The sequence below is a fragment of the Callionymus lyra genome, chromosome 1, assembly GCF_982586985.1.
Source record: "Callionymus lyra chromosome 1, fCalLyr1.hap1.1, whole genome shotgun sequence".
NCBI lineage: Eukaryota > Metazoa > Chordata > Actinopteri > Syngnathiformes > Callionymidae > Callionymus > Callionymus lyra.
The window spans coordinates 24,410,298-24,436,243 of record NC_141818.1 but is presented as its reverse complement, the minus strand read 5'-3'; the positions used below and the strand labels follow the sequence as shown (position 1 = coordinate 24,436,243).

General features: G+C 37.7%; 2 protein-coding genes across 6 annotated transcripts; both read right to left on the bottom strand.

Moving 5' to 3' along the window:
* Positions 1 to 201: 201 nt before the first annotated feature.
* On the bottom strand, positions 202 to 15,175 carry fkbp15b (FKBP prolyl isomerase family member 15b). Of its 3 annotated transcripts, XM_087798317.1 has the most exons (27): positions 15,025 to 15,175; positions 10,575 to 10,678; positions 10,427 to 10,511; positions 9,314 to 9,383; positions 9,171 to 9,245; positions 8,992 to 9,090; positions 8,348 to 8,566; positions 7,668 to 7,811; positions 7,444 to 7,586; positions 7,320 to 7,368; positions 6,918 to 7,031; positions 6,355 to 6,436; positions 6,192 to 6,286; positions 6,035 to 6,122; positions 5,855 to 5,964; positions 5,543 to 5,641; positions 5,390 to 5,484; positions 5,004 to 5,106; positions 4,256 to 4,427; positions 4,041 to 4,177; positions 3,820 to 3,975; positions 3,619 to 3,744; positions 3,364 to 3,477; positions 2,999 to 3,106; positions 1,045 to 1,580; positions 889 to 991; positions 202 to 750 (listed from the first exon to the last, which is right to left on the bottom strand). In XM_087798317.1, exons 1-27 carry the CDS (start codon positions 15,072 to 15,074, stop codon positions 670 to 672), a joined length of 3,357 nt encoding a protein of 1,118 aa, XP_087654443.1. In that variant the 5' UTR covers positions 15,075 to 15,175; the 3' UTR covers positions 202 to 669. The 3 variants fall into 3 exon arrangements, with proteins under 3 accessions (XP_087654443.1, XP_087654444.1, XP_087654442.1); XM_087798318.1 differs by lacking the exon at positions 6,918 to 7,031; XM_087798316.1 differs by lacking the exons at positions 10,575 to 10,678; positions 15,025 to 15,175 and having other exon boundaries at positions 10,427 to 10,527.
* A 1,380-nt stretch (positions 15,176 to 16,555) lies between these two features.
* On the bottom strand, positions 16,556 to 20,068 carry fgf17 (fibroblast growth factor 17). Of its 3 annotated transcripts, none has more exons than XM_087810145.1 (5): positions 19,953 to 20,068; positions 19,843 to 19,879; positions 19,530 to 19,707; positions 17,410 to 17,516; positions 16,556 to 16,849 (listed from the first exon to the last, which is right to left on the bottom strand). In XM_087810145.1, exons 1-5 carry the CDS (start codon positions 19,985 to 19,987, stop codon positions 16,559 to 16,561), a joined length of 648 nt encoding a protein of 215 aa, XP_087666271.1. In that variant the 5' UTR covers positions 19,988 to 20,068; the 3' UTR covers positions 16,556 to 16,558. The 3 variants fall into 3 exon arrangements, with proteins under 3 accessions (XP_087666271.1, XP_087666342.1, XP_087666351.1); XM_087810216.1 differs by having other exon boundaries at positions 19,530 to 19,677; XM_087810225.1 differs by having other exon boundaries at positions 19,530 to 19,674.
* Positions 20,069 to 25,946: the final 5,878 nt, after the last annotated feature.

The window sequence follows — 25,946 nt, the reverse complement described above, 5'->3', positions numbered from 1 at the left end:
AAAACACAAAATATGACGAAAAAACGATTAAAACAAAAGATATAAACTTAAGATTTCCCCAAAAATATTTATAAACCTCTCACAAAAATGTATAAAGAATACAAAATAAGTTTATCTTCCCTGAATATGGATTAAAAATGTTGAAGCGCAAGAAACAATTAGAAATAAGGACAAAGAAAAAAAACAATCCTAAACAAAGTATTTAAGAAAGTTATATTTAGATTTAATTCAAGAATGTATACAAAATACAATTGTTAGCCGTCAGATACATCTTCTGCACTACTCTGGACACACGTGAGCCACGTAAATACAGTCTAAGGAACTGCACTCTGTCGGCTATAGTATGTGCACCGACACTGAAATAAAGCAGATATAATAAATAAATAATCACAGACACCAGTCCAGCGCAAGACAGCCACAACAAACACAGGCAAAAAGTGGAACTTTATTAAAAAAATCTAAAAGCTATGACAATATGATACTGCGGGTCCCACATAGTTTGCTATAGTAGAGTTTAAAACAGAACCAAAAACAGGTTCTGCGAAAAAGGATTTTTTTAGGAAATGTTTCTGATTGGTCTTTGGCTGAGTAGATCCACACAGAGACGCTGGGTCAGGAAACAGTAGAGGAGCCTGGGGTTTTCCACCAATCGTAAGTGAGAATGCAGGCTCAACTCAACCAGTCGAGATCTTCATCATCGTCGTCATCGTCACCAAACAGTGGAGCCGGAGGTGGTTGACCCTTCAAGCTCTGGACAAGGACAAGAAATTATTGATTTCCCATTTACACATACATAATTATTAAACCCATTTCTTTTTTGAGAAGAATAATTAATAAGGTTGATTGATTGACTGGTTAAAAATGGGGTCCATTTTAAGTCTTCCTCACCAGCTCCTCCTCGTCTACCTCAGTGCTCACAGCTGCAGCGGGCAAAGAAGGACTCTGGAAAAATGGCTCTACTCCATTTTCTTCACTAGTTCCCTCTGTCAGACTGAGAAACAGCACAATTAGTTAACAATCATCAAATGTGTGTCCAGTGGATACCTTGTGTCGTCCAATGGGACATCTCCGCCACCGTTTGGTGGTGGAGGTGGTTCGGCTGGAGGTCCAAAGGGTTTATCCATGGAAGGATCAAGTGGTCCTTGCATCTCTACAGTGTCTTCACTCTTCACCTCAGCACTATCTTCCGATTTGGCCTTAAAAGGCTCAGCAGCGCCATCGTGTGGCTCTTCGTCCACACTCTCAAAACTCTCCTTTGAACTCACAGATCCCTCTCCCGACAGTTCCTTCTGTTCACTTGGTGTCTGTAGAGCATTTGGACCAGTTGGTGGGTCTGCCTCTTGGTCGTCTTCAACAACTGCAAACTGCTCAGTCTCAACCACAGCAAGTGTGTGTGGCTCAGCATCGTCTTCCTCCTCCTCATCTACTTGACTTTCTCTTTGCTCTGCTTGCCTCTCATTAGTGTCAAGCTGGTTTGGTTTTTCATCCGTACTTTCTGCGGTCTCCTCTGTTACCTCTCTCTTCTCATTGGTTGTTGGTAAAGTCTCTGTTGTGCCACTGAGAAGCTGAAGGGTTACATTCTGGAAAAAAGGAATCACCACATAAAGCTAAAATGTATTAATTATGATTATGGGTCTTTAATTCACCATTGTATTGCCTCTAACAAAAAAGGACATAAATCCCTTTATGATAACTAGTATCAATACATAATGTTATTTCCTCACATTTTCTGCAATGATGGCTTAATCATGTAGTATGATCATTTATTAATAGGGTATTATTATAAAGATGTTTTTCACAATGTAACCTGTCCATAGAGTCTATGAGTGTCATTTGCTCACCAAACTTTTTTACAACAGTGGATCAGAGACAGTCTTTTTATATGAAGTACCGAGGGACTTCTTAAAATGTAACCAGATAATCAAAACGACAGAAAACCTTCGTTTTGTTTGGCAAACAAATAATGTAAAAAAAATACACCCTGGAAATAACAAAGGTTTTTGCTATAACTTGCGGCTATATTTTTAGGACATGCAGGGTTTCTCGTTGTAAAGGCATAGATGTCTGATGCATTCATTAACCAGCACTCATACCAAAACATACCACCAGAAGAAAATAGATTAAAAAAAAAGTTTTGGAAATGATGGAAACTTGTCTTTGTTAAATGAAATAATTTTCTTTTGGTTTGCAGGAAATTAAAATAAAAACAATAGAAGTAGATAAAAAAGCAATGTTAAAATATTGTATTGGTATCTATAGGAGACCTGACTGTGTTGTCAATTAAAAAAAAAAAAAATTGTATTTTAAACACATCTTGTGTGGTGAAAAGATAGAGTTTACATAAAGAAAGCATCTATAGATATACTCAGCAATTAATTATATTGATAGATTAGGGATAAGGAATATAAAAAAGAAGAAATAAAAGATATGAAGGTATCAATAGTTTAATCAATATTTCTGTCTAAATGCTGTTTTTTATATTTATAGATATTTAATTTAATTTTAATTGCGACACTCGTCAGTGGCTTGTTTATACACAAATATCAGATTTTTGAATTTATGAATTCATGAATTATGATGGAAGATGGTGGTTCCAGTACATCAGTTCATAAATATAATTAAAGTAAACACAAACTCAGGTAAGACACCCATTGTTAACAGTCGCAGAAACTCATGCAATGTTTCTAAGTCAGAACATTCAGAAAATATTACTGATTTATAAACAAACAAGTATGAAATAACTGCAAGAGAACGATTGTTTAAAAAGTTAAGAACAGCTTAGAATGACGAGGGACGGATTTAAAGTGAATGTTGACATGATGACAACAAGGATGTTACATCATAAAAAAAAAGGTGCTTGGCAGAGTGTGCTCTCTCTGTAAAATAGAATACCACGACTGGAAAACAACTCAATGTGTTGCAGCATTGTCACGTCAACCTGGTTGGTTTCACCGTATGAGTACTTGAACTCACAACGGCTGTATGTTGTGGCCCATACCTTAATGGTTGTTACGATGACTCCTAGCACAGCTTGGCCACTATACATTTCACCAAGATCAAACTCCCCCCGCAGGGAATGAAACACACCGTTCATCACTCGCTTCACCTGTGGGACAACAGAAAATGTTGGATCTTTAATTGGATCAGTTTAGTGAAGATGTGTAATGTTGATCACAAACATTGTTGCTTTAGCTAGGTTTTATTTACAGCTTTGCTCCCAAGTCACATTGCGATGTGTTGTTCTTCAAAAAAAATCATGCTGGACAGTTCTAATGAAGATATAAAAAATCCAAACACCTCGGGACACCAACAAAACAAAGGGCATAAATGTTGGCAACTCTATGAAAGAAAAGAAAGGGTCACCTCTGCTTGAGTATTGTCTGGGGTTTCCTGGTCTGGTACTTTCTTCATCAGCTCAGCAACTTTTCTCTCCAGTTCCTCCTTCACTGCTGCAGCCTGCTGCTCCTGTGTGGTAAACTGCAAGGTAAAAGAAATGCTGAGTTATTGACCAATTATTGTAGGGGCCACAGGTAACCCCTTAAAATCAATTGTCTTTCTTATAAACTTTAACAATCCAGCATAAGATGGTATAGGTATAGGTAAGAGTGTGTAGCTAACCTTCATGTGAAGCTCAGTCATCTTCACCTGCAGAGTGTCTCTCTGCACAGTCAACTCAGATACTTCCATTTTGGCTGAAGCCAAGTCCTGCTCAAACTTCCTCCTCCACTGCTGCTCCTGCTCTGCCTGCATGTGACCAGAGGAAGAAAACACTTACAAACATTCACATGTTTCAAATCCAAAAGCTGTGTAACCTGTAACCTGTTCTAATGCTGCGCCATCTGTACTGGTCCAGGACTTGTGAAGCTGCAATCGGAGGTTTTCTACCTCCGCCTGGTGGCTTCTTCTCAGGTCCTCAACCTCTTTGTCTCTGCGTTGGCGCACATCCTGCCACTTGTTCTTCCTGTCTGCCAAGGCCTGGAGAAATCAACCAATGAATGCCTTTGCCAGGTTTCTAGAGACATCAAAGTATCTAAACTGACTTTCTCCAGACTCTCTTTATCAGTCTTTAGGTCCTGCACCTCCTCCTCAAGATTGGAGACTTTCAGCTCAAATTGCTTGCGTTTCTGTTTCTCTGTACGACATTGAGTCTGAGCTTTCTCAGCAATTTCTTTAAGCTCTAAAACAAAAACACACATCTATCATTATTTAATATTTATAGAGAATATTGAGTTAAGAGGAGATCGGCAATGCGAACCTTGCAGCTCTGTTTTCAGGAGTGTGCTTCTATGGTTGCTTCCCTCACTGTCCTGCAGTGCTGAGTTGAGTTTACTCTGAAGCTCTGCAGCAGCTTGTTGATGAGCAGTAGCTTCCAGCTGCAGCTGTGACAGCCGGGCAGTGGAAGAGGCCAATTCGTCTGTCAGCTGCATCTGTTCAAACGAGAATATACCAAGATGAAAATGGTACTCTTGATGTCGGTCAACACAAATCCACATGGTTGGAGTGAGTGGATGCAGGTGATGGTGACCTGTAGTGAGATAGCTGACAGTGAAATGAAGGACACCGAAAATTAATCAGAAATAGGTCAAATGGTCATTGGACTCTTTACAATTCAATGTTTCAATGTTAACTCATTATGTTGTTGTAAAATAAAGCCAGAAATTTGATTTCTAATAAGAGTCTGCAGGAACCATTTGCCCCACGTCTGATAGGAGTGGCATTATCAGCGTCTCACCTGACCTGAGCTGGTGTCTTGAAGCAGAGCATTCTTAGAAGAGAAAGCAGTGAAAGACAGAGATTTTCTCATTGAACCAGCGGTTTGTCTTTACCAGTTTAATGACAACAGGAAGTGTTGAGGCCAAACAAGATAAGAAAAGAAAGACTTAAAAAATTTTTGGTCCTGTTTTAACACGACCTTGAAAACCTAATTTGTTATCAATTCACAAACAAAGGAACAAAACCTCTGGAATCGCAGTGCTGGTCAAGCAGTTTGAGTCAATACTGACCTTGTCCTTCTCAGCTTTAAGCAGCCTGGTCTGACTTTGTTCACTTGATGTTTTGAGGGCGTCACTTCTCTTTTCTAGCAGCTGGTTGCTCTGCTCCATGTATCTGCAGGTATATAAAGAATAATGACTTTCTCTTGAATTACACAACAAGGATAACTAAAAACATGATTTTATATACTATATATTATCCAATCACAGGGCCAAGCTATCAGCAGTCTTCTCCACCACTCATCAAAAATTGGTTAAAATGTTTCTGCAATACGTTGTCAGTATTGCGAATTCACAATTGTCACGGAACATATTCAGCCGTTTGTGTGGTTCAAAGAGATGATTATAACAGCAAACGTAAGAGTTGTTTGACAGAAAAACATGCAATGTTGACACACCTCTGGTTTTGATCAATGAGTTCACCAATCTTATGATTCTGCTCCTCAATACGACTACTTTTCTCAAAGACTTCTTTTTTCAAACACTCGTTCTCCTGCAAGAAGAAGACATTGAATGGCTGCATGATATTTAGACTTTAATAGCGAGCTGACCTGGATGATCCTTTGGATGTTGTGCATGATCATGGACGTTTCCATTGACATCCCTGACATCGCCATAGAGACGTTTCCCTGCTTTTGCAGCTCATCTATCTGTTAAAAAGTTAACAACATGTTTAATACTTTAAAAAGAAGATACCAGCTGTCCATTAGCAAACTTCACATACAGTGCTTTTTTTCTTTAAAAACTGGATTTACAGACACAAACAAAGCAGGAATTATTAAAGTAATAATAAAAATACATCATAGATTTTGAGCGTTTTTTAGGACATGACAAAGTATAGTTTGGCAACCCATGCACTATACCTTTGAGGTGAGATGATCTACTTTGTCTGCAACTTTTCCCACAGCGAGTCGGACCTCTGTGTTGTGCTGACGGGCCTCAGTCATCAGAAAGGAACTCATGTCACCTGAGCCTGGGACAGAACCACAGAGTCAGACGACATCCACAACAGTTACTGTGCTCCATCTGTACTCCAGACTTACCCATGTAAGAAACAGAATGTGCAGGATACAAGTGGCTGTGTGGCTGCAGCTGACTGGAAGCCACTGAGTTCTGGGTGTACAAGTAAGGCTATGAAACAGATATGAAACATTAGGCTCAGCTCATCATTAGGTCAGTGGAAGATGTGAAGTGAGCTACCTGAAAGGCGTGTGCAGTGCCAGACAGAGCAGGGGGTGGAGCAAAGTTGCTGATGGAAGGCAGTGAGGCCGGAATGGTGTGAGGGTATGGATGTGCTTAAGGACAAAAGGACTGTTTTACTGAGATGGGACAAGACAAAAGAGTGGATGTGGCTTTAGCTTACCATGGACTGACAAGGGGGCAGCAGTAGAAATGGGCATTGGGGATGGAGCAGCAGGTACTCCCTTGTTTCGACTACCAGTGTCCTGCAGATAACTTTGTATTAAACCACATGGTAGAAAACACAAAATAACATTTCTTCTATATTCATGGATCAAATCACATCAACAAAGTCCGGGTTTGGAAAAAATAATTATTAATGTGGGATATAATGAAGGGCAAATGCGCATTTAGTCATTCCTGACCTAATACATGCTTATTTGTTTTGATTTAACACCTGATTGACCAGAGGTTGATACCACCAGAAAAAAAAAATCAAAAGTTGAAAAGACAAATCAGTGCATATTTAAATACGCGATTTCCTTTGAAGCAGTGATTTGTTACAATTTTGAGAACACACTTTTTAAATAAAACAAATACTAGACACCATAATATATTTAAAAATTCGGATCATCACCCCCTCCCAAAGATAGTATTCCTCTTCTTCACATTTTGTTGAGAGAAATTGACAAACTGTTATAATTACTCATTTTAAATTGAATTTGTCGGAGTACATGATCTACCCACCTCAAGCTCTGAATCACTGGACTCTGGCTGGCTAGCTCCACTTAGAAATGGCAACATGGGCTGACCCATCTTTGCCATTCTAGAGATCAACTTGGCTTTAGTAGCATCAGGTGCCTAATTTGGGGGAAAAAGAGTAATTGTGATAAATCACTCTGACCAGGTCTTTAAATATGAGGCTCTGGAGTTACAGGTGGCTAAATCACCTTAATTATTGCTTGATTTTGTTTGTCTACAAAAGCTTGTAAATGGCCGCACACACCCACAAAAAGGAAGTAGTAACTATTAGCAGGCACCATGAACATGAATAGCAAATGTACTTTCACAAAAACAGGAAGAATCGAACTGAAAATAAAACAAAGTCCCCCGATTTAGTTGACTTGATCCAGGAAAGGAGCTACTTACCGCCAGCTTTTCAGTGAGGGAGTTGGACTTGGAGCGCATCTGAACTTCTCTACAGATAAAGTCAGACAATGTAAGAAAGAAGTGCATGATGCAGCAATATATTTGCTAAGCAAAACAGTCTCACCCAACTCTTCCTTCCCCAGCAGCACTGATGTGTAGTAGAGGCTCAGGAGTCACAGTCTCCATCACACTGGCTGGAGAAGGTGTAGCAGAGTCTCTGGAGCTAACACTGCTGAGGTCATATCTAGAGTCTTTTGAAAACTTTACCTAAAGTAGATCAAAAAAGGATCCAATAATATCTAAAAGTAGACATTTTTTAAATGTTGGTATGTTAATATTGATTGTTACCCGTTTGAGCTCTGTTTCAAAGACCAAAGTGCTGTTGGATGGTATGCGATCTGGGAAACCTTTAGATCCGTATGCAAGGTCAGGGGGGATAACTAGTAGACGACGACCTGACTTTTTCATTCCCAGAATACCATCCTCCCATCCCTTATCAAAAACAGCATGTTTTGAGACAGTGACAAAATAACAACAAATACAATACAAATACTGTACATTGCTCAGTTTACACAAAAAGGGGAAGGAGAAGGCTTTTTGTGTTTTAAGGGTAATCCAAAATGTTACTTTTACCTGACCTAAACATTAAAATAGGATAGAACGACATGCAAGTAGGAGCAATGTAGAGTTGAGACTACTCAAAACCTTTTGCTCTACAGCCCTCACGTTGTCGCCAGTATTAAGTCGTTTTGTGTACATCGTGTACGATCATGAAATACATGACGTGCCACCCTGGTTAAACACAAATAAGCATGCAAACCAATGTTTGACATCCCTTGTGACTGTGTTCTTGTGACAGATGACTTCATGCGAACAGCAGCATGGGCCATTTTTTATTACTTGTATCTTGAGCAGCTCAGTAAGGCAGCCATCCTAAACCAAATAAAGCTTATTGAATGGTATACAAGATTACATTTTGAAGTGCATGAGAGAAACATCATGCATAAACATGAATTTGTGGCACAAACCTTTATAACTTTTCCAGCTCCGAGTTTGAGACGCAGTAGCTTGTCCTTATTCTGGTTGGTATCAAACATATGTCCAATGATGTGGTTCTGCAGAAGCCATCCGGTGTACATGACTTCCAAAGAGTCTTCCAATTCCACCGGCTTTCCCTCTCCCAGACTCAGGTCTTGCACCACCACTGCATCCAGGGTAGGACTGCTGTTAGCTTTTGCCAAACATACCTGAAACATACAGAATCTAATATTTGAATGTGTAGTGATGACAGCTGCAGAGCGTAATGCTCTTTAACAACATTTCTTTATCACCTTATATACTGTATTTATACACCTTATTTCATATAAATACCTCTTGTCCTTTATGCAAGTTATTTTTTTACACAATCGTACAATTGGAGTAATATTTCTGTTTCAAATACATCGTTCTCGTACAATCGTAAAATGTAACTGTAGTCACCCAAATGTAAACTGAAATCAAACAGTTTACATGTAGATCAATTGAGATTTTAAAGGAACAGAGAGGAGAATAGTTTTTTATTATTATTGCCTCATATTCATAAATGTTTACTGAAACTAATGTGATGGAAAAGAAGAAATTGAAACCAATTATAAATAAACATGCCAAAAACCATGCAAATCTTATTACTTACCTCTTTACAGAAGTCAGAGGAAGCTTTTTCGGAATCAAACATCAGGGACCAGTTCTGTCTCTGGTCATCATAGAAAGTGCAGTAATTGTTTGACTGCAACTGCATAAACATTTAAGCATAAGTTAAATTCAATCCTGAATTTTTTATCATCCTTACCAGAAGATCTGTGTTCAACTCACCGTTATGATGAAGCCCGAGTGAATCTTGGCAGTTGTCACTGGCTTTTGCTGGCTTAGGTACAGTAACAATTTGTACTGCACAGAAGATTAGGATTATTGCTTTGAGACTCAAATAATCACTTTTAAAGCTAGTAAGTTCAGACCTCTTTTGTGGTGTTGTTTCCCAATATTGCAGCTCCTAGCTTGCCCTGCTTCACATATTGTCCATCAAGGCTGCACACAAGACAGAGAGCCATGAATGTGACCGTATTGTAGAACCATGTGGGTGGTGATGACTATTTACAGACGAGATACCAGGTGTTGTGCGTGTCTGGGTGTTTATAGAGACTGATATTCACCTACATACTGTATATTTCTCTGAAAAACGTGAAATGACTTCATAGCTCAGATGGTAGAGTGGTTGGCTGCAGTCCAAAAGGTTGCAGGTTCAATCCCAGCTCCAGACAAGCTTGTGTCGTTGTGTCCCTGAGCAAGACACTTTACCCTGATTGCTCCTGATGGTGAACTTGGCACAAGTGTGCAGCCTACTCCCATCAGTATGTGTGAATGGCTGTAAAAAGCACTACCGAATTTCCCCTCGCGGGACTAATAAGGGATTCTAAAAAAAAAACAAGTGCATAAACTTTCCATGATTATTTTTTCTCATGTCCAAATATTCAAATTTATGATATCATTAATGACATGAAATCAAGTGTATGAAAAGAAAGTCGGTCTGTTGACCTTTTAGAAAAAAATCATCAAGTGATTTATCACATGTCCACAGATAGTATGCTTAAACTCTAAGATATGAATAAAGTAAATTATAAATCAATGATCATCAAATCACATACTCAAAGCAAAACTTACAATTAATTTGCAGTCAGACATACAATAACCCGTCTTAAACTTAAACAGTACTTCACTTCCTCCTCTTCTGGTACAGCTATTCTGGGAATAGTCCATTCCTGTGCAACAATTCTTAGCATTTTTTTTACTGTAGGCTTCGTACCTACAAGTAAATTTTTTGGTAATATTATGTTTTTAAATTAACTTGTGAACTTGTACTTTAAACACTATAAAACTTAATTTAGTGGGGTAGGTGTGTGCCTAGTGGTTTAATTATTTCCATTGTGTCACTTGTTCTGGCTCAATAAAGTTATTAATTTCATTTTTAAAATGTAAGTTTCATATAATACTAAAGGATCCATTGTGCTACCACCTTCACAGTAACTAGTGAGTCCAGCATACCTTCATCAATGACATAACTATTAACTTACTATTTAAAGACTTGGGCTGGTGTGGCAAACAGCACTGCTGGAGCTGCTGGAGACACTGGTGCAGGTGGTTTCTGTATGTTAGGAACTGGAGGAAAGATAAACTTGTTAATATATTTTGGACACATCAGAATCTGAAGTCTTCACACACCCGGAGTCAAGCTCTTTCGGGGCTGTTTGGGGGCGGTGTACTGGAAGGACTCATTCCCGTGGTTAGACGCTTGGTCTAATCCGAACAGTGAGGCCAGCTTGGCCCTGTGATTGGATTTATGAATAGAAAAGAAAAACTTAAACAAGGAATCATCATTATAAACATTTAAAATACTGAGTTATACATACTGTGAGAAAGAGTATTGGACGGAAAAATACAAATGAGAAAATGTTGAAATGCTATAGCTAAATGAGGATTGTGTTTTAATAAATACATGTAAAATATAGATAGTGTTTTTATTTATACAAATGAATGAAAACAATTGTTAAAAGATAAACTTTGCAGATGTGCAATATACTCTTAAACAATTATTAATCAGAAACTTGTAAAAACAACATAGGATTTTTTTTGTAGTGAAAGTACATAATAAAAGTAAGAAATGAGATAACACACAAAATAAGCTATAGAAAAACATAACAAAGCGCCAATATACAAGTGTACTTTTTATGACAAAATTCCAAATGAGTAAAACAACACAGAATAAGTGCTGCTAAATCAGAAGATTAATCTATAAGATTGCCACAAAATAACTGCCATTTGAGGCTGTAGCATCGTGGGTGTCATCCAAGCACACTCTTATTGCATTCACACGTCAATAAGGTCACTCGGTCAGCATAATTCAGATCTGGGTGCATCCCTTTCCCCTTTCACTACTGTTTTAAAATGGTCTTTTATTTACTCATTTGTATCAAAAAACCTTATCCAAGTTCAAATTCCATAGCTGTGAAGTATCAAGGGATGTTTAAACGTAGTCCTAGTATGTATGATACTGTAGATAACCAAGGCTTTTAATCTTCCCAGAGGACTATACATTATCTCGAATTCTGTAAATTAATAATATTTTTTTGAGTAAACATGACTTTTTACGAATACAGCTGATCACTTACAAAATTTGAATTAGGGTGAATTATATTCCAGTCAGGCCAGATGAAGCTTTACAAAAATGTGGCTTAAATTCAGGAGATAGAGTAACAGATGAACACAGGTCTCATAAATCCAATGAGTCTACACAGAAGTACAGATGCATACTTCTATAAGAATGACATTAAGAGTGCAAAAAAAATATTGACAACAAGACAAAATACAATTAAACGCCATCATGATGTCCTGGGTAACACATTTACTGACCCCTGGAACTCCTTCCAATGGTAGTCATTTGCAACTCCCAAAATAGACATGCTGAAAGCCTGGATGGAGACGCAGAAAAGGAGGGGTGTTCTGTTAACACCTGGGAGCCAAAACTAAAGCATATCCAAGGCTTGTTATGTCCTGGAGCACCAATGATCCGAACTCTCGAACCAATGTGGTAGATTCAATATCCTTTTCAAAAGAGCATAGTTGTTTGGAGAGAAGAAGAACTGCGACACAGGTCCTCACATCACTTTCTAACTAGTAGCATGTGAGAAGAATTATTCTCCATGAACACTCCCACTGAGCGGCGAACAGAGAATGCTTGTTTGTGCTGTGTGCAAACACACTCACAATTGCACACTAGTCTTATACTTTATTGCCATGACGATAAGAAAATAAGCACGGTAAAATTAGGAACCCCAGGTCCCAGACTGCAACATCACTCAAATACATACATAGGACAGCAAAACAGATGCTAATATTACACATTGTGAAGCATATTAAGAACTTTCTGTAGCTTTCATGCAGCCTTGACTACAAAACGGTACCTGCTAGCTAGAGGAAGCCATAACCAAAGTGTACCATACGATTAATGATTGTCAGACTATGTTGGACTGCTTCAGGCACGACATCAAATGACAATGAAAGACTTAAACATAGCATTTATGTTAACTTCATCATGAACAACATGCTTTCTCCGTTAGTAGATTATTATACCCATTATAATTATTATATACCCAATAGGAATGCCGAATAATATTGACAGATATTGTTGAATGTATTATTATTCATGTTTAAACATTCAAGTATTTTAGGCGAAACTAATAACCCCTTTAATAAATACTATAAAAAATGACTTGGCTCTGGTACTAGCTTTTTATTTTAGGCAAAATAGTCATGTTTAAACAAAGTTACATTTTACATGTAATCATCAGAGAATGTCAGGGTTCTATAATCATGGGAGCCAAATCATGATCACAATTAAAATGTGATTATTTATGCAGCCCTAATACCCAAGAATCATCAGGTATTTAACCGTGTCTAAAACTTTATCTTTATGAGTGGAGATTAGTTTTGAAGACACCAAGATTTTAAAAGTACCTAAAAGATTGGCTAAACCTTGGCCTTATCCAAGTATGAAACTGAGCTCCCGGTTTCATACTGACTCAGTCATAAACCACACAGCCCAGCAAGGGTTTGCAGTGTTTTAAAACCAAGTATCTTGTTGTAATTCCAGGCTATAAACGGACCTCTTGTCAGACCGGGTGAGGCTAGCCACATACATAGAGTCCCCCATTATAATGTTTTTTGCTAGGTCGACCGGCAAAGGTTCATCCAGTGGCAACACTGATGCATCTACAAAGGTGGTTTGGACATTGACTCCAATACCTTGAGAAATAAGGTCATTAAGTAAGCAAGTAAGTAATGGTATTTTTTGTGGTTGTCCCATCGATAATCCAAGGGGAATCAAGCATTTGCATTAGGGCTAAAGGCTGATGTTGCCTTACAGTGGTGGTGGCGGAAAAAATGATTCCAACTTCAAGGTGGTGCCATGACCTGGTTAGTTAGAGGTCTAGGAACCATACAGGATCCCAGACACAAGACAGGCAGGGCTCGCCCTTGCAGTCATCGTTAACATGGTTCCAGGCCTGTTTTGATAAAGACACATTAAACTGAAAGAAACCCAAGATTTGTTTGTGACAATGGATTAAAAACCGAAGCTCTAGGATCCTAACACCGATTTTCACGCTGGAGCTGTGCTGTGCTCATCCATGACCACATTTGTACAGTTTTTGTATGAGACACAACAGTGTTCTAATTGGAATGATATTCATCAAATGAGTTCAATATATACCATACCAATCAATAATTCCCCAGAAGACAAAATGTGCAATCATTTGATGAACTTCTGCGACTGTATGTTTGTAACCGATCGGCTGCCAATGCTTTTGTGTGACAGAAAACATGCACATGAATGATCAGCTGCTGAAAAATCTCTCCTGGAAAAAGTGTACCCTACTTTGCTAAAGAGGGCATATGACACCAATTGTTAGATTGACAAACACTTTTGCTCAAGATGTTAAATATAAACGACATTTAATTTTTTTTTAAATAAATGTTTACTTGATTAAAGATGTTGGTTTCCTTATTTATTGGCATTTATGCAGAAACGCAATTCAAGATATTCTGTATTAATGTAACTTCCTCATCGGTAGGTTATACACACACATACCATTAATTTGACTCCTGCAATGTTAATATAATTGAAAGACTTGATGACCAATGCAGCATCTATTTATTTAAACACCACATTCATTCAATACATGATGCTATTAGAACGTCTGCCTGATGAGTTGACACTTTTGTGTTTACATCTCAGGTGCCAGAGGAGCAGTGATGGAACACCAAGTTTGATCTTATTCAAACCACAACAGCTTAATCCATCTAATAAGTGGATTATAAATGTAGTTTGGCCTAGGTAGTTTAAAGCTGTCTCCCATAGGCTGACTATACATGCATTTGAACAGTATGGTCGAGCCAAAGGTGTATTTAAAACATGCAGTTTAAAAAAATGCAACATGTTTAAAAGCAGTTTGGTAGTGATGCCAAACCCTACTGCCTCAGCATCAAGCAGCAGTCACTGGCACTCAGGCTTCTTATCTTGTTTTACTCTCATGAACTCATCAGAAATGTCCCAAATGATAAAAGTAGATTTGGGAATAGCATAAAAACACACTCATGATCTGGCAATTACATATAACGTAGAGAAAGAATTACTTATTTCATATACACAAGTAAGAAAAGATGGAAAAACATAGGATGCAACCCTTTTAACATCACATGAAATGTAGGAAAATATATATATAATAACTGAATGTTAAGGGGAAATTGATTGAAAAACGAAAATAATTTCCAAATCAATATGACAGAGCATGCTTTTGGTAATGCTATTATTTCAATGTTCACATTGTATATTCAAATGACTTGTTTTTATCTCGTATTTTTAGCTGTAAAAAATCAATTTAAACCAATATAAAGAAAAACTAAATCCATCGTGTTTGTCTTTCGGTCGACATGTATAGAAGTGCTTCGCGTTTTCACAACTGCAATATTAAAATTAAAAATGTTCGAGACATCATGTTTTAAATTTGCAATCTCGTCATTTAAACAATGTGAGATCATTCATGATCAAAGTTAGCTCCCAGTGGGTAGTGGCTAAGAGACAGTTAGCCTGCACGCTAAAAGTGAAAATACTCACCCGGAAGAGGGCGATAAGAAGTCCCCGTCCTCGTCATCACCGGCGAACATAATGACGTTTAAAAGGTTTTGTATTAGATTAATTTAATGGGTAAAATGCCGTGCATACTGTTCAACAGTCTTCTTCCTGGTAGTGGCGCAGTCAGCTGACAATCCACCTGACCTGGCGTCGGTTACGTCGGTGAGCAACTAGAGGACGCTGTCTCTGCACGATCCGCACGGTAGGTGTACGCATGCGTGCGCGTGCGCAGTAAAACGTATGGTTTTTTCGATTAAAATAGGAAAACTGCATGAATACACACAAAACATTTTTGGACTGCAGAACGTGATCCTCAAGATGTACATTTCATATCACCTCAATTGTATTTAAAACATGTTTTCTGGTGGTTTGATAACACACGGTAAAAAAATGTCCATTGCTTCAGAGAATTCCAGCAGCGACACCTAGTGGTTTTGAAATCATTTGTATGCATTTAGTTAAACTATTATCTCGCTCTGACATTTTAATATGTTTTTTAATGATTTAGAAAATAAATTAAAATTGAAATGTTCAAACTGTTATTTGTTGTTTAACAACAGCTTGAATATGTCATTGTTTCCCACTGTATTTTTCCATCAAAAACACTGTTGTAAGAATTGGTTTTCAATAGCAATTTAACAATACTGCAGGTGGTTAGTCGTGCCTCGGGAAGATGTTTTCAGGTATAGTAACAGCGTGAAACTACCCCCGGGGATTAAGCGGAAAACATTAGCAGAAAAAGTTCAGCAGGTTTCTTTTCACTCTACGCTTCCTTGAGGTGTTCCTTGTGATTAATTTGATTTCACATATAGTAAATCCAGCTGATTTGTTACGGTTAGGCTCACACCTGTCTAAGGTTCCACACTGGACAGCGCTTAAGCACAGCAGAGAGACCCTGAGAAACTTAATTCTCCAGTCTGATTGAACTCTTTGGCCTAATACAACAATATCCCATAATTGTAGTAGTGATAATAAATATATATTTTATGTAAAGCATATAAGTCTAAACCTAGAGAGAGACACAGATAAGGCTGAAACTGATGTGCTGTAATAGCTGTTTTTGTATGTATCTTGTGTAATGTTCAATACGATTATAGTGAGATATAACACACTTTAATGATTTGCCTAGTGGTAATATTTACTTCTATTTGTGATATCTATTTTTCCTGTAGCAAAAAAATAAATTATATTTAAACTTATTAATCAATGTATCATGTAAGTAAGTAAGTAAGTAATTTTTATTTGTATAGCGCTTTTCTAGAACAGTGTGCCATGGCACCTTCTTTTAAAGAGTTCAAGTCAATCATATCATGTCCCATAGAGTATTTTCAAATATTTATCACATACACTCCATTAAATAAAATCTTTCTGCTTTACTCTGTAGCTATTTACATTTGCTCATTTTACAGCAATATTACTTATTGTGTGCTTAGCTTTGAAGCATTTACATGTCCAACTGTACAAAAACAAGAGTTGACAACACAGTTTTCATCAGTCCAGTGCTGTCTGCTGCACACTAGGAAGACAAGTGGGATTTCCTGTTCCGCTTAGCTCGATGTGCCGATGGAAATCTGATGAACTCAAAATGTTTGTTCTGTTCCATATTTGGGAAGGGGGGCGGGCCTGTGTGGAGTCTCTTGATGAAATGGACCTCCCTCTGGTTCTCCCTGGTCCTGGAAGCTTTGATGGGCCTCCCCTTTCTAGTGAAGGCCACATACCAGCCCTCGTACTTGACGTTTTGGAAGGCAGTGTAATTGTTCTCCAGTACAATCTCTGTGAAGACGCAGTCTCTACTGTGGCCTTTAGGCTGTCGGGGGAAAATGTAAAATGAAAATGCATTCATGTGAATATATTTTGTATACATGTATATGTTATTGTTCATCAAGATATTTTAATCCTAACATTAAAATCACATATATTAATAAAAAGGTGCAACTATGGAAACATTATGTCCTATTATGACATACTAGACAGAAAATGACTGGCAGTTGCTCCTATGTCCAATTAACATGTATGTGGGAGGAAACTGGAGTACCAAGAGGAAACCCCAAATAGGCGGGGTGGTTGTGAAAGTGTGGGATGGGGGGGGTCTTTCCAAAACACAATGAAAGATTTATGACTTGTTATGTAAGCCAGCTGTGAGTCCATCTGTTCCATTTCCACACAGGAAGAAGCGAGATGACCCAAGTAAGAAGCATTGCATGATGGGAGGACAGTGTGTCCAGAACTATCCAAATCTTATAAACTTCTGATTTGTTTGCAATGGTTGATGGGTTTCACAGGGAGCCTTCTGCCTCATATATTTTTTTCATTTAACTTAAAGTGATATACTTTAACTATACATAAAGTTTCCGAGTTTGTTTTTACCTTTCCAATCAGTTTCCCTTTTTGGTTCATGCAGAGGTAGCGTCCACTCTCAGCTCCACGTATCCTTACTCGACTCCCAAACGTGTCTGTCTCCACAAAAAGCCGTGCTACAACCAGAGCAGAGATTTTAGAAAGTGTGGTTAAATAGATGTTTTACATTCACAAACACATGCACATACTATATGTTCATAGACCAACAAACCTTACAACACACATCTCCATCCAGCCTTTAAGTACACAAATACTACCAAAAAAATGTAAAACAAAGAAGTACAGACATTAACACACACAGACAAACTTATACAAACATTATTTTTGTACCAGTTAGACAGACACATGTAGTTGACACGCATACTTAAACCACATATGCACACACACAACTTTGCGCACACAAGTACATCAAGCAAACTTTTATAGAAATCAAAAAATTACAGTTGAGCAGCCAAAAATACGAAAACACTCCCACAAAACACAAGCACATTCAGCAGACAGCATTAATACGCGTGGTGTGTAAAAGCAAGTAACACTTGCAAATAGTCACAGTGACAGAAAGTAGACCACATGATAAGTCACCCATAATGTTCTATTTCCTATACTCAATATGGACCTTGTAGATACCAGATTTAAATAAACCAGAACTGTGTTATGTAGAACTTTTGAGTTCTCCAGTCTGTCATATTCAATATGAATATGTTAAGAAATGAAGTCAGTTGTATCAACCACTTCAATCATGAAGCCTTTATCAAGCTTATCCATTTATCACTTACTCATTCAACTCATGATGGGACATAAGTGATGTTGTGGCCCCACAATTAACATCCTGTTTGACTTTGTCCTACCATACATTCTGAGCACTGAGCGTCACTACAGCTTGTGTATTGAGGCAAGTCCAACAAAAGCTTTGGACTAATCAGCAGCTTATTCGCCAGACGGAGGCCTTGTGGTAGAATAAGCATTAATGCCTGGAAACTAGTCACCCTGGGGGCAAGAGTAAAGGTGAAATCACTATTTTGCATTTAGGGCTCAAGCCCCCCAACAGAGTTGGTCTCTATTTACATAAGGAAGGTAAATTAATTGCAAAATGACATTGGCTAGATACATGAAATTGTAAAGAGACAGAATATTGTTTTTAAAAGGCCCTTATATATTTTTTTACTTTCCTATATTTTGGGTATGTATTTTAACATGTCATTTACATTCTTTTACTTATTGGACAAATATGTCCATCATAATTAAACAACGTCTAGTGGCTCTTTAATAGTTAAAGCTCCAAAAATGATATTCCCTTCATTTTCTGCACTCATATATTTCCAGTATTTCAGTGTTGAGAGGCCACAATCTTTGAAAATATTCAACAGTATTATTACTTCAGAAATAATATACAATATTCAATCTATTATCCTTCTTATAGTTTGATCTTACATCTAGCAGCATTTCTTGAGGCTTGCTATTGTTTAATAATGGATAAATATAGTACATACTTTGGAATGATCTTCCTCTCCCTCTGTGTTTGATGGATCTACTGACTAAGAAACATCTTAAGACATTCTTATTCGTACAGGCTTTTACCTGACTTTCTGGGACTCCTGTGTTTGTCTTATGTGTCTTGACCTTTTTAAAGTATATATTTTAACGATGTTTTGTTTATGATTGTTAAAGTGCTTTGTGACCCTGGTCTAGAAAGGCGCTTTACTAATAACCTTTACTTGCTTACTTACATTCTAAAACAAAAGTAAATTCAGGATTTTCTTTCAATTCATCTCATTATGTTTGAAAAAAGAAAATCATTATTTAAATTGTATCATAATAGTCTGACATGAACATGTCATGAAAATATTCAATTTACTTCTTTATCTAATAAAAACTAGAGACTCAATGCAATGTGATTAAAAATGCATTGTTTTGGTTTCTGCCTTGAGACTGAAGGAAATAATTAAAACAAAAATCTGATATTCTAGGTCCATTCAAAGTATTTCATGTAAGCACGTTGCCAATATAACAATATTCGATGTCCTGAACTCGTGGATTACATGTGTTGCACTGGCAGTTTGAATGAGTTTTACATTATGGTCTTTCTTGAAGACCTGCACGGTGTCAGGAGAGTCCGGCTGAGATCTTACCATACATATTTCCATCCTCGGCAGTGGCCGTGACCCGTTTGCCGTGGATCTGAACGTGCTTCCCACTGGTGCGGCTGTAAAGCTGGTAGACTCGGACCTGTCTGCGGCTGAGCTGGTCAGTCAACGCCCCCTGCGTCCTCACGTACTGCTTAAAATTAGGAGACGGGTGATTCTCCCCCTTTTTTATGCAAAAAGGGAAAAATAAAATACATAACTTTTTCTTTCTAGTGCGCCACCGAAAGTGGCCAAAAATCCAATAACAAGATAGAGAGTGCTAACATGAGAGGAGTGAGGATGAAGGTGAGCGTCTTACCTGAGCGTGACAACACAGCACGAAGAAATGAAAGGATCTGCAGGAGGGATGAGAGGAGAGATAGAAGGTTACAGCACCACCGTCATACACACCATCTAACGTCTGCTTACATGTAGATGGAGCGCCGGTTTATTCCGTACATCATCTCTGGAAGTTGTTTTTTGCGTCATATAAATTCCAAAAAATGAATAAATCCCGCCTCAGTTATTTCCATCAAAACAGCAATCCCAACTTTCAGAGGCTCTGAAGAAGCGCATCTTTTATCCGTTCAATTGACTCCAGGCCTCGCTGGGATCAAGTCGCTCTCCTTCTTTCCATGCCTCCTCTAAGATAAGGTGTGCACACAACGATTGAAGATTTTCTAGAGTCAGCCCTCCACTTCTGTAGCTCTGTGTTTTAAAGGGAGTAGCCTGGTGACACCTTATGGGTGTGGTAATTACGTGATAAAGCACCCCCTCCTCCTATTTATTCTCCACTACACCACACTTTCCTTTTATCTCAAATCAACAGGTCACACTTCCAGCTCTCGTTAAAGAATCCCAAAACAAATCATGGAGACAAAAGGGCGTTTCATCCCTCAATAATTACTAATCAACAGCATCCCCCCAACCCAACACCCCTGAAACTACTTAGTAACTCTGGTCAAACTTACAAATGGCCACATGTTATGGTCATGTGATGGATGCATTTGAAGTTTAAAACCGATCTTAATAGTAATCAATCGCCAATGAATGGGTTGTAAGTAAACATATATGAGGGTTTATTCAAGAGAATAATTATATATATGTAATTGTAAGACCGAACTTCAACGAGAATGTTTTTACTGCATTTCATTTTTTACAAGAACATACTGTTGGCTAATCATAGCAACTTAATTCTAACCAATATCAAATATTAAATTGTATATTTAGTTATTATTTTCGTTTTTTTATTTATTATTTTTGCCTAAAGAAAGTATTGTAATAGAACAGGGGTAGGCGATGATGTTTTTTATCCTGGCCATATAATATGTTGCGGTGATTGTGATTGTGAAGCCAAAACTATATAGGAATGAAGAATATGAGCTTAACATACTTAAGTAACAAGGGGGTAGGAGGGAAAAGGTCAAATGCAGTTCATAAATATACAATTTCAAAAGGTTTACTTGTGCGAAACTAAAACTGTGATTTTATTGCATATTATTTCATTTTACACACAAGTAAAATGTAAATAATACAATATTAATGAATAACATCTATTTATAATTGAACAAAAATTTCGCAAACCCATTGAATTATTCAGTTATTAAGGTGACTCCCACTAATGATGTTATTTCAGAACTCAAGGTGCACATTTTCATCATTATCAGAGCAAGAAGTCTGATCAAAATACACATTTTAATGTCTCGTGTGCATTTATGTAAATGTACACATGAGACTAGTGATTTTACCTCCTGTCTAAAACTGGGACCACAAGGTTGTAAGTCTGGCTTGTTTGATATAAATTTTGGTGAACATTTTTTTACATTGGTATTTTGGAGAACGTCAGAGAATCATTCGAGGAAACTATCTATTATCTCACTGGAACCAAGAGATGGTGATGTCAACTCAAACTGTTATGCAAGTTCCTCTAGAGTCTGGCTCACACTCAGTATCCAGTAAGTACAACGCAAGACACTTTGTCATGTTACCACTAGTGAGAGGAGGACAGTCGGTTTTAAAGGACCTGTTTGTGATAGTACTTTTTTTTTATTTTAATAAAACATACGTGTCATTGTTATTTAATAAATGGTGTTTTAAGTGTTTTGTCACTTAAGGAAGTAAAATTAACAACACATTTGTGTTAAAGTATTATTTTGACGATTACTGTTAGTCTTATATTTACATTTGAAGGTTATTGATTTTCTAACTCTTTACCAGGGCTTTCATTTTTATTACAGTCTTGACTGGACCAACTATGATTTGTAACAGTAAAAAGGAGTTATTCTGGACATAAACAATCTCAAGTAGTAAATCGTCATATTTCAATAAAGACTTGTAATATCTGGCTTGACTTCTCAAACTGAAGATGTAGCAGTATTCTTGTGACTTTGTTCTCAATAATGGATGCCCCCTCGGCAGTAAATATCTTGCATCCAACTGTGTAACCTGAAGCTTCACGTGCCTTCACATCTTGTCCTTCTCACGTTCTCTTGACCTCCGCCTCCACCGTGACTCCTGTCAGGGTAATAAAGTGGTCAGTTAGGCATCTCGGACATGTAGACCACAGCCAGCAGCAACTGCTTACACTTGTGGACGTCACTTCCGATCCAAAGGAGAACATCGGCTCGTCATTGTCTATCGCTTGTGTCACAACGGTCAACACTGTTTCAGCAGAAGCCAAGATTGTCAACAGAGTTTTCTGTACGATTCATTTAAATGTCAGCAACCTGCTCAGTGCCTTTCAGGGTTTTCATATCAACATACCTCTAACATTTTAATGAAACATATTATTTAACATAGCACCATTTACTGAGCATCAACAATGAGGACAACTCTATCCTGAAGCCTCTTTGGCACATATCTTTCTTCTATAAAATATATACCTTACATAAGTGTAGGTCAAATTCAAGGCAGACCTGTTACTTGGCAAAGCTTCTTGAAGCTTCACCTCCACAGTTATAGATAGCTTATAGTTATTTGTAAAGTGCCTATCTAGACCAGGGTCACAAAGGGCTTGAACAATCAAAGCAATACTCAATTAAAAATACATACACATTTAAAAAACTCTAAAAGGCCAAGCAGATGCGAGGAACCATCAGTAGATTCGGATCCCCAGACCTAAGAGCCCGAGCTGGGTTGTAAGGCTGGATCATATCACTGATGTAAGGAGGAGCTGGACGATGAATGGCTCTGAAAGTAAGAACCAGAATTTAAAAATTGATCCAGAAAGAAACTGGCAGCCAGTGAAGTGTTTTTAGGATCTGGGAAATGTGAGTTTGTCTACTATCGCTGCGAGTTTTGTTTTAACTGCAGGCGAGACAGTGTCAAAGTGAGCAAATGTCAGCATGAAAGCAAAGCAGTGAGGATAATGTGACAACCGTCATTTAAAAAAGATAGTCCATGTTGATAAGTTGAGCTTATTTAGTGTTCAGAATTGTAACTCATGTTGATCAGTTCAAAACATAAACTTAACTCAAATATTTTTCTTCTCTGATCTGAAATCCAGACTTGTCTTTGTTTTTTGTTTTTTCATCTATTACTGGCAAATAATTCTGTGCACCCACCGCTATACTTCAACAAACCATACACACAGATGCATTAAACATAAAGTACACACCACCGCTCAGAAAAATAGATAGTATAGGAATAAAAACATAAACTCTCACTGTTAGAGTGACTGATATTTTAGCGATTTCTCCTCTCGAGAAGACACAATCTCACTGCAGCTTTACTTCTTTGTTTAGCTAATATTTACAGGTTTTCTCATCATCTGCTGACAATGAAAAGAGTTATGAAGCAAGTTGATACTTGTGCTCAAAAAGCCATCACTTAATACATATCAAATATCCATGTGGTTGTTCAAGACGCTAGAGCCACGTCTGGTCTCTCAAGTACATCCATCGAATGTCACACAACACATGCCACATGTAAAGGAGGAATATGTATGTATATGAAACCTGAAATGCAGTTATTAGTTTACAAAAAACTATGTCTGCAGGTTGAATAATGCCTGATTAGAGAGTCAATTTGGAAATTATAATTAATAATTGAACTTCTGTTATTTTTTATTTTTCTGACCTTCTCAAAGATAGACTTTTGACAATAATCAGAAAATGCTCTTCTTTACATTATGTTATTAAGTTAAAAACAATACAAAAGGATATGTTAATACTAATAATTTAATTAAATAATTCACATTTTTTCGTTGATACTTATTTTGAAATGTACTTTAAATTGATGTTGATGTCCACAAAGAGTAAGACATAAAGTTGCAAGACTTAATTTTGCGCCAGGCATCCTTCATATAGAGTGGAATTAGAATGAATAGTTTTAAAAGTACAAAATGAGATCATTTGTTAGCGGTAAGAAACATATTATATCATAATAACAATTAGTTTGATATTCAGACTTAGACCTTGTCCAGGTTAAATGGCTGGATGTGGCCCCGGTGCCCGACCTTGCCCATGTCTGATCTAATTTAATTTGACATTCAATAATGTAGCCACCAAACAAGACAATTTGTGAATGGTTTACTTTCTCTCAGTCACTTTAAAAATGATGTAGCATTAATAGTTAACCTCACAAGAGGAACCTGGAAAGATGATATGAGTTCCTGACTAGTTTAGTCCGGCGATGGACTACGACTACAAAAGATGAGTTTTGGGGTACATCAACACCCCTAGATTCTGGTTATCCCTCCGTGCTACTGTAGCTCTGACTAGTGAAAGGAGAACTGGTGGTCTCCAAACAGCTCTGACCACATCGTAAAAATGGCTGCAATAAAGAGCAACTGGTCACTCTTTGCTGACCCTGCAAAAATAGAGGCAAGAGTTCAAAAGGTGGGTGGTCCCCTTCATGAAATGTACACATATATTGAGAAAAGAAAATTTAATGATTAGTTCTTGTCATCAGCAGTATTACGTCTTTGCTTGTCTTTACACCACCCGAACCAACAATCAGACCTGGAGCTGCTCTGTGTGTATTCCTCTCAAATAACAGTCATCAGTGATTTCACTTTTGGCTACTTTTGATCTTGATGAACACCCCAGAGGCATATTATCCAGTCACGGCTGGAAATGCACAAGTTAATGCTTATTAAAACGGCTGCTAACTGTTAGGTATCGCCCTGCCATTTGGAAGCTGACCATTTGAGCTAGCCAAATTTGACACAGCTGACGCAGGCAATAAATTTTAACCCGTCTCCCCACCCCCTTTATCTATAGTGCACCTCTTTAAACTCATAAGAAGAACCCTAAAAATGACACAGATGGAAAGAATTGAATCAAATGAAAATAATCCCAGTAATGACAATAAGAACAATTGTAAGAAGATTGTTATTGCCTTGTAGACTACACAACGTGCTCGAGACTGTAAAGGCAGGGTGGCTAGCGTGACAGACTGGCTGGACGTTTCAAATCCCTGGGAGTCCCCGAGCGCTGAACATCCAACAGGTGAAACCCGAGATCCCGATTAACGCTGGCTGGTTGGAGACAGCCTGTAATCGCTTCATCCACATGGTTCTAAACTAATAAAGTGACTCGAACCACTGCCCTTCTCACAAGGCAGGGGAGATTTGGTGTGAGGACACTTGAGTGTGTTGGGGTGCAAAGTTGCAGTGTTAATGAAAATAGCTGGAGGCTGTCCAGCATACACTCCTGGCTCAGACACGGCCCGGCATCTGTGTTATTCTTGAGGAGCAAAATGTCAGTGAGAAATGAACATGCTGAAGGCAGATCTCTAACGGGGATCCATGCAAGGTCAAGCTAAAGCCAGATCACTCTTTTGAGGACACTGACACTTACAAATGCCGCTGACACACACATGTCACCACTTTGAAGTACCCGACACATTCTCAGTTTGCATAAATAAAGCTCATCACTTGCACTTGTATTAAACTTTGTGAACTTTCTGGACAATCTACAAATAACATATGTTTAAAACAGTTATTTTGTATTCTGCGTTATTGAAAAAATGTATTATGATTTTATAAATAATTAGGTAGGCTATTTCCCATAAAAATTGTAATATGTCCAATTTTAAAAGGAATTTGAACTATCTGGTATTGTTATTTGAAAAAGGTGTCCCCAATGAAAATTTTAATACTGTAGCAGGATGAGGAAAGCGGAGAAATTAGTACATTAACAGTTAAATGTTTATTTGTTTATTTAACTATTGATTAGTCACTGAAACACACAGCAGACGTTATGCCCCACAGAAGTATTTTCATATCCAGTGAGTCACTACCCATCATTTAATGGGTGGAAGACCTCAACCCCAAGTACCCGCTACAGTACCTCAGAGTTAACAGGTTTCATTTTATACAAAACACTACAGTAACAAACAGCACAAAACATTAACATTATTGTGATTATTAAATAAATACCATAGATAAAAATATGAATTGTATGCAAATGCAATGCCTTA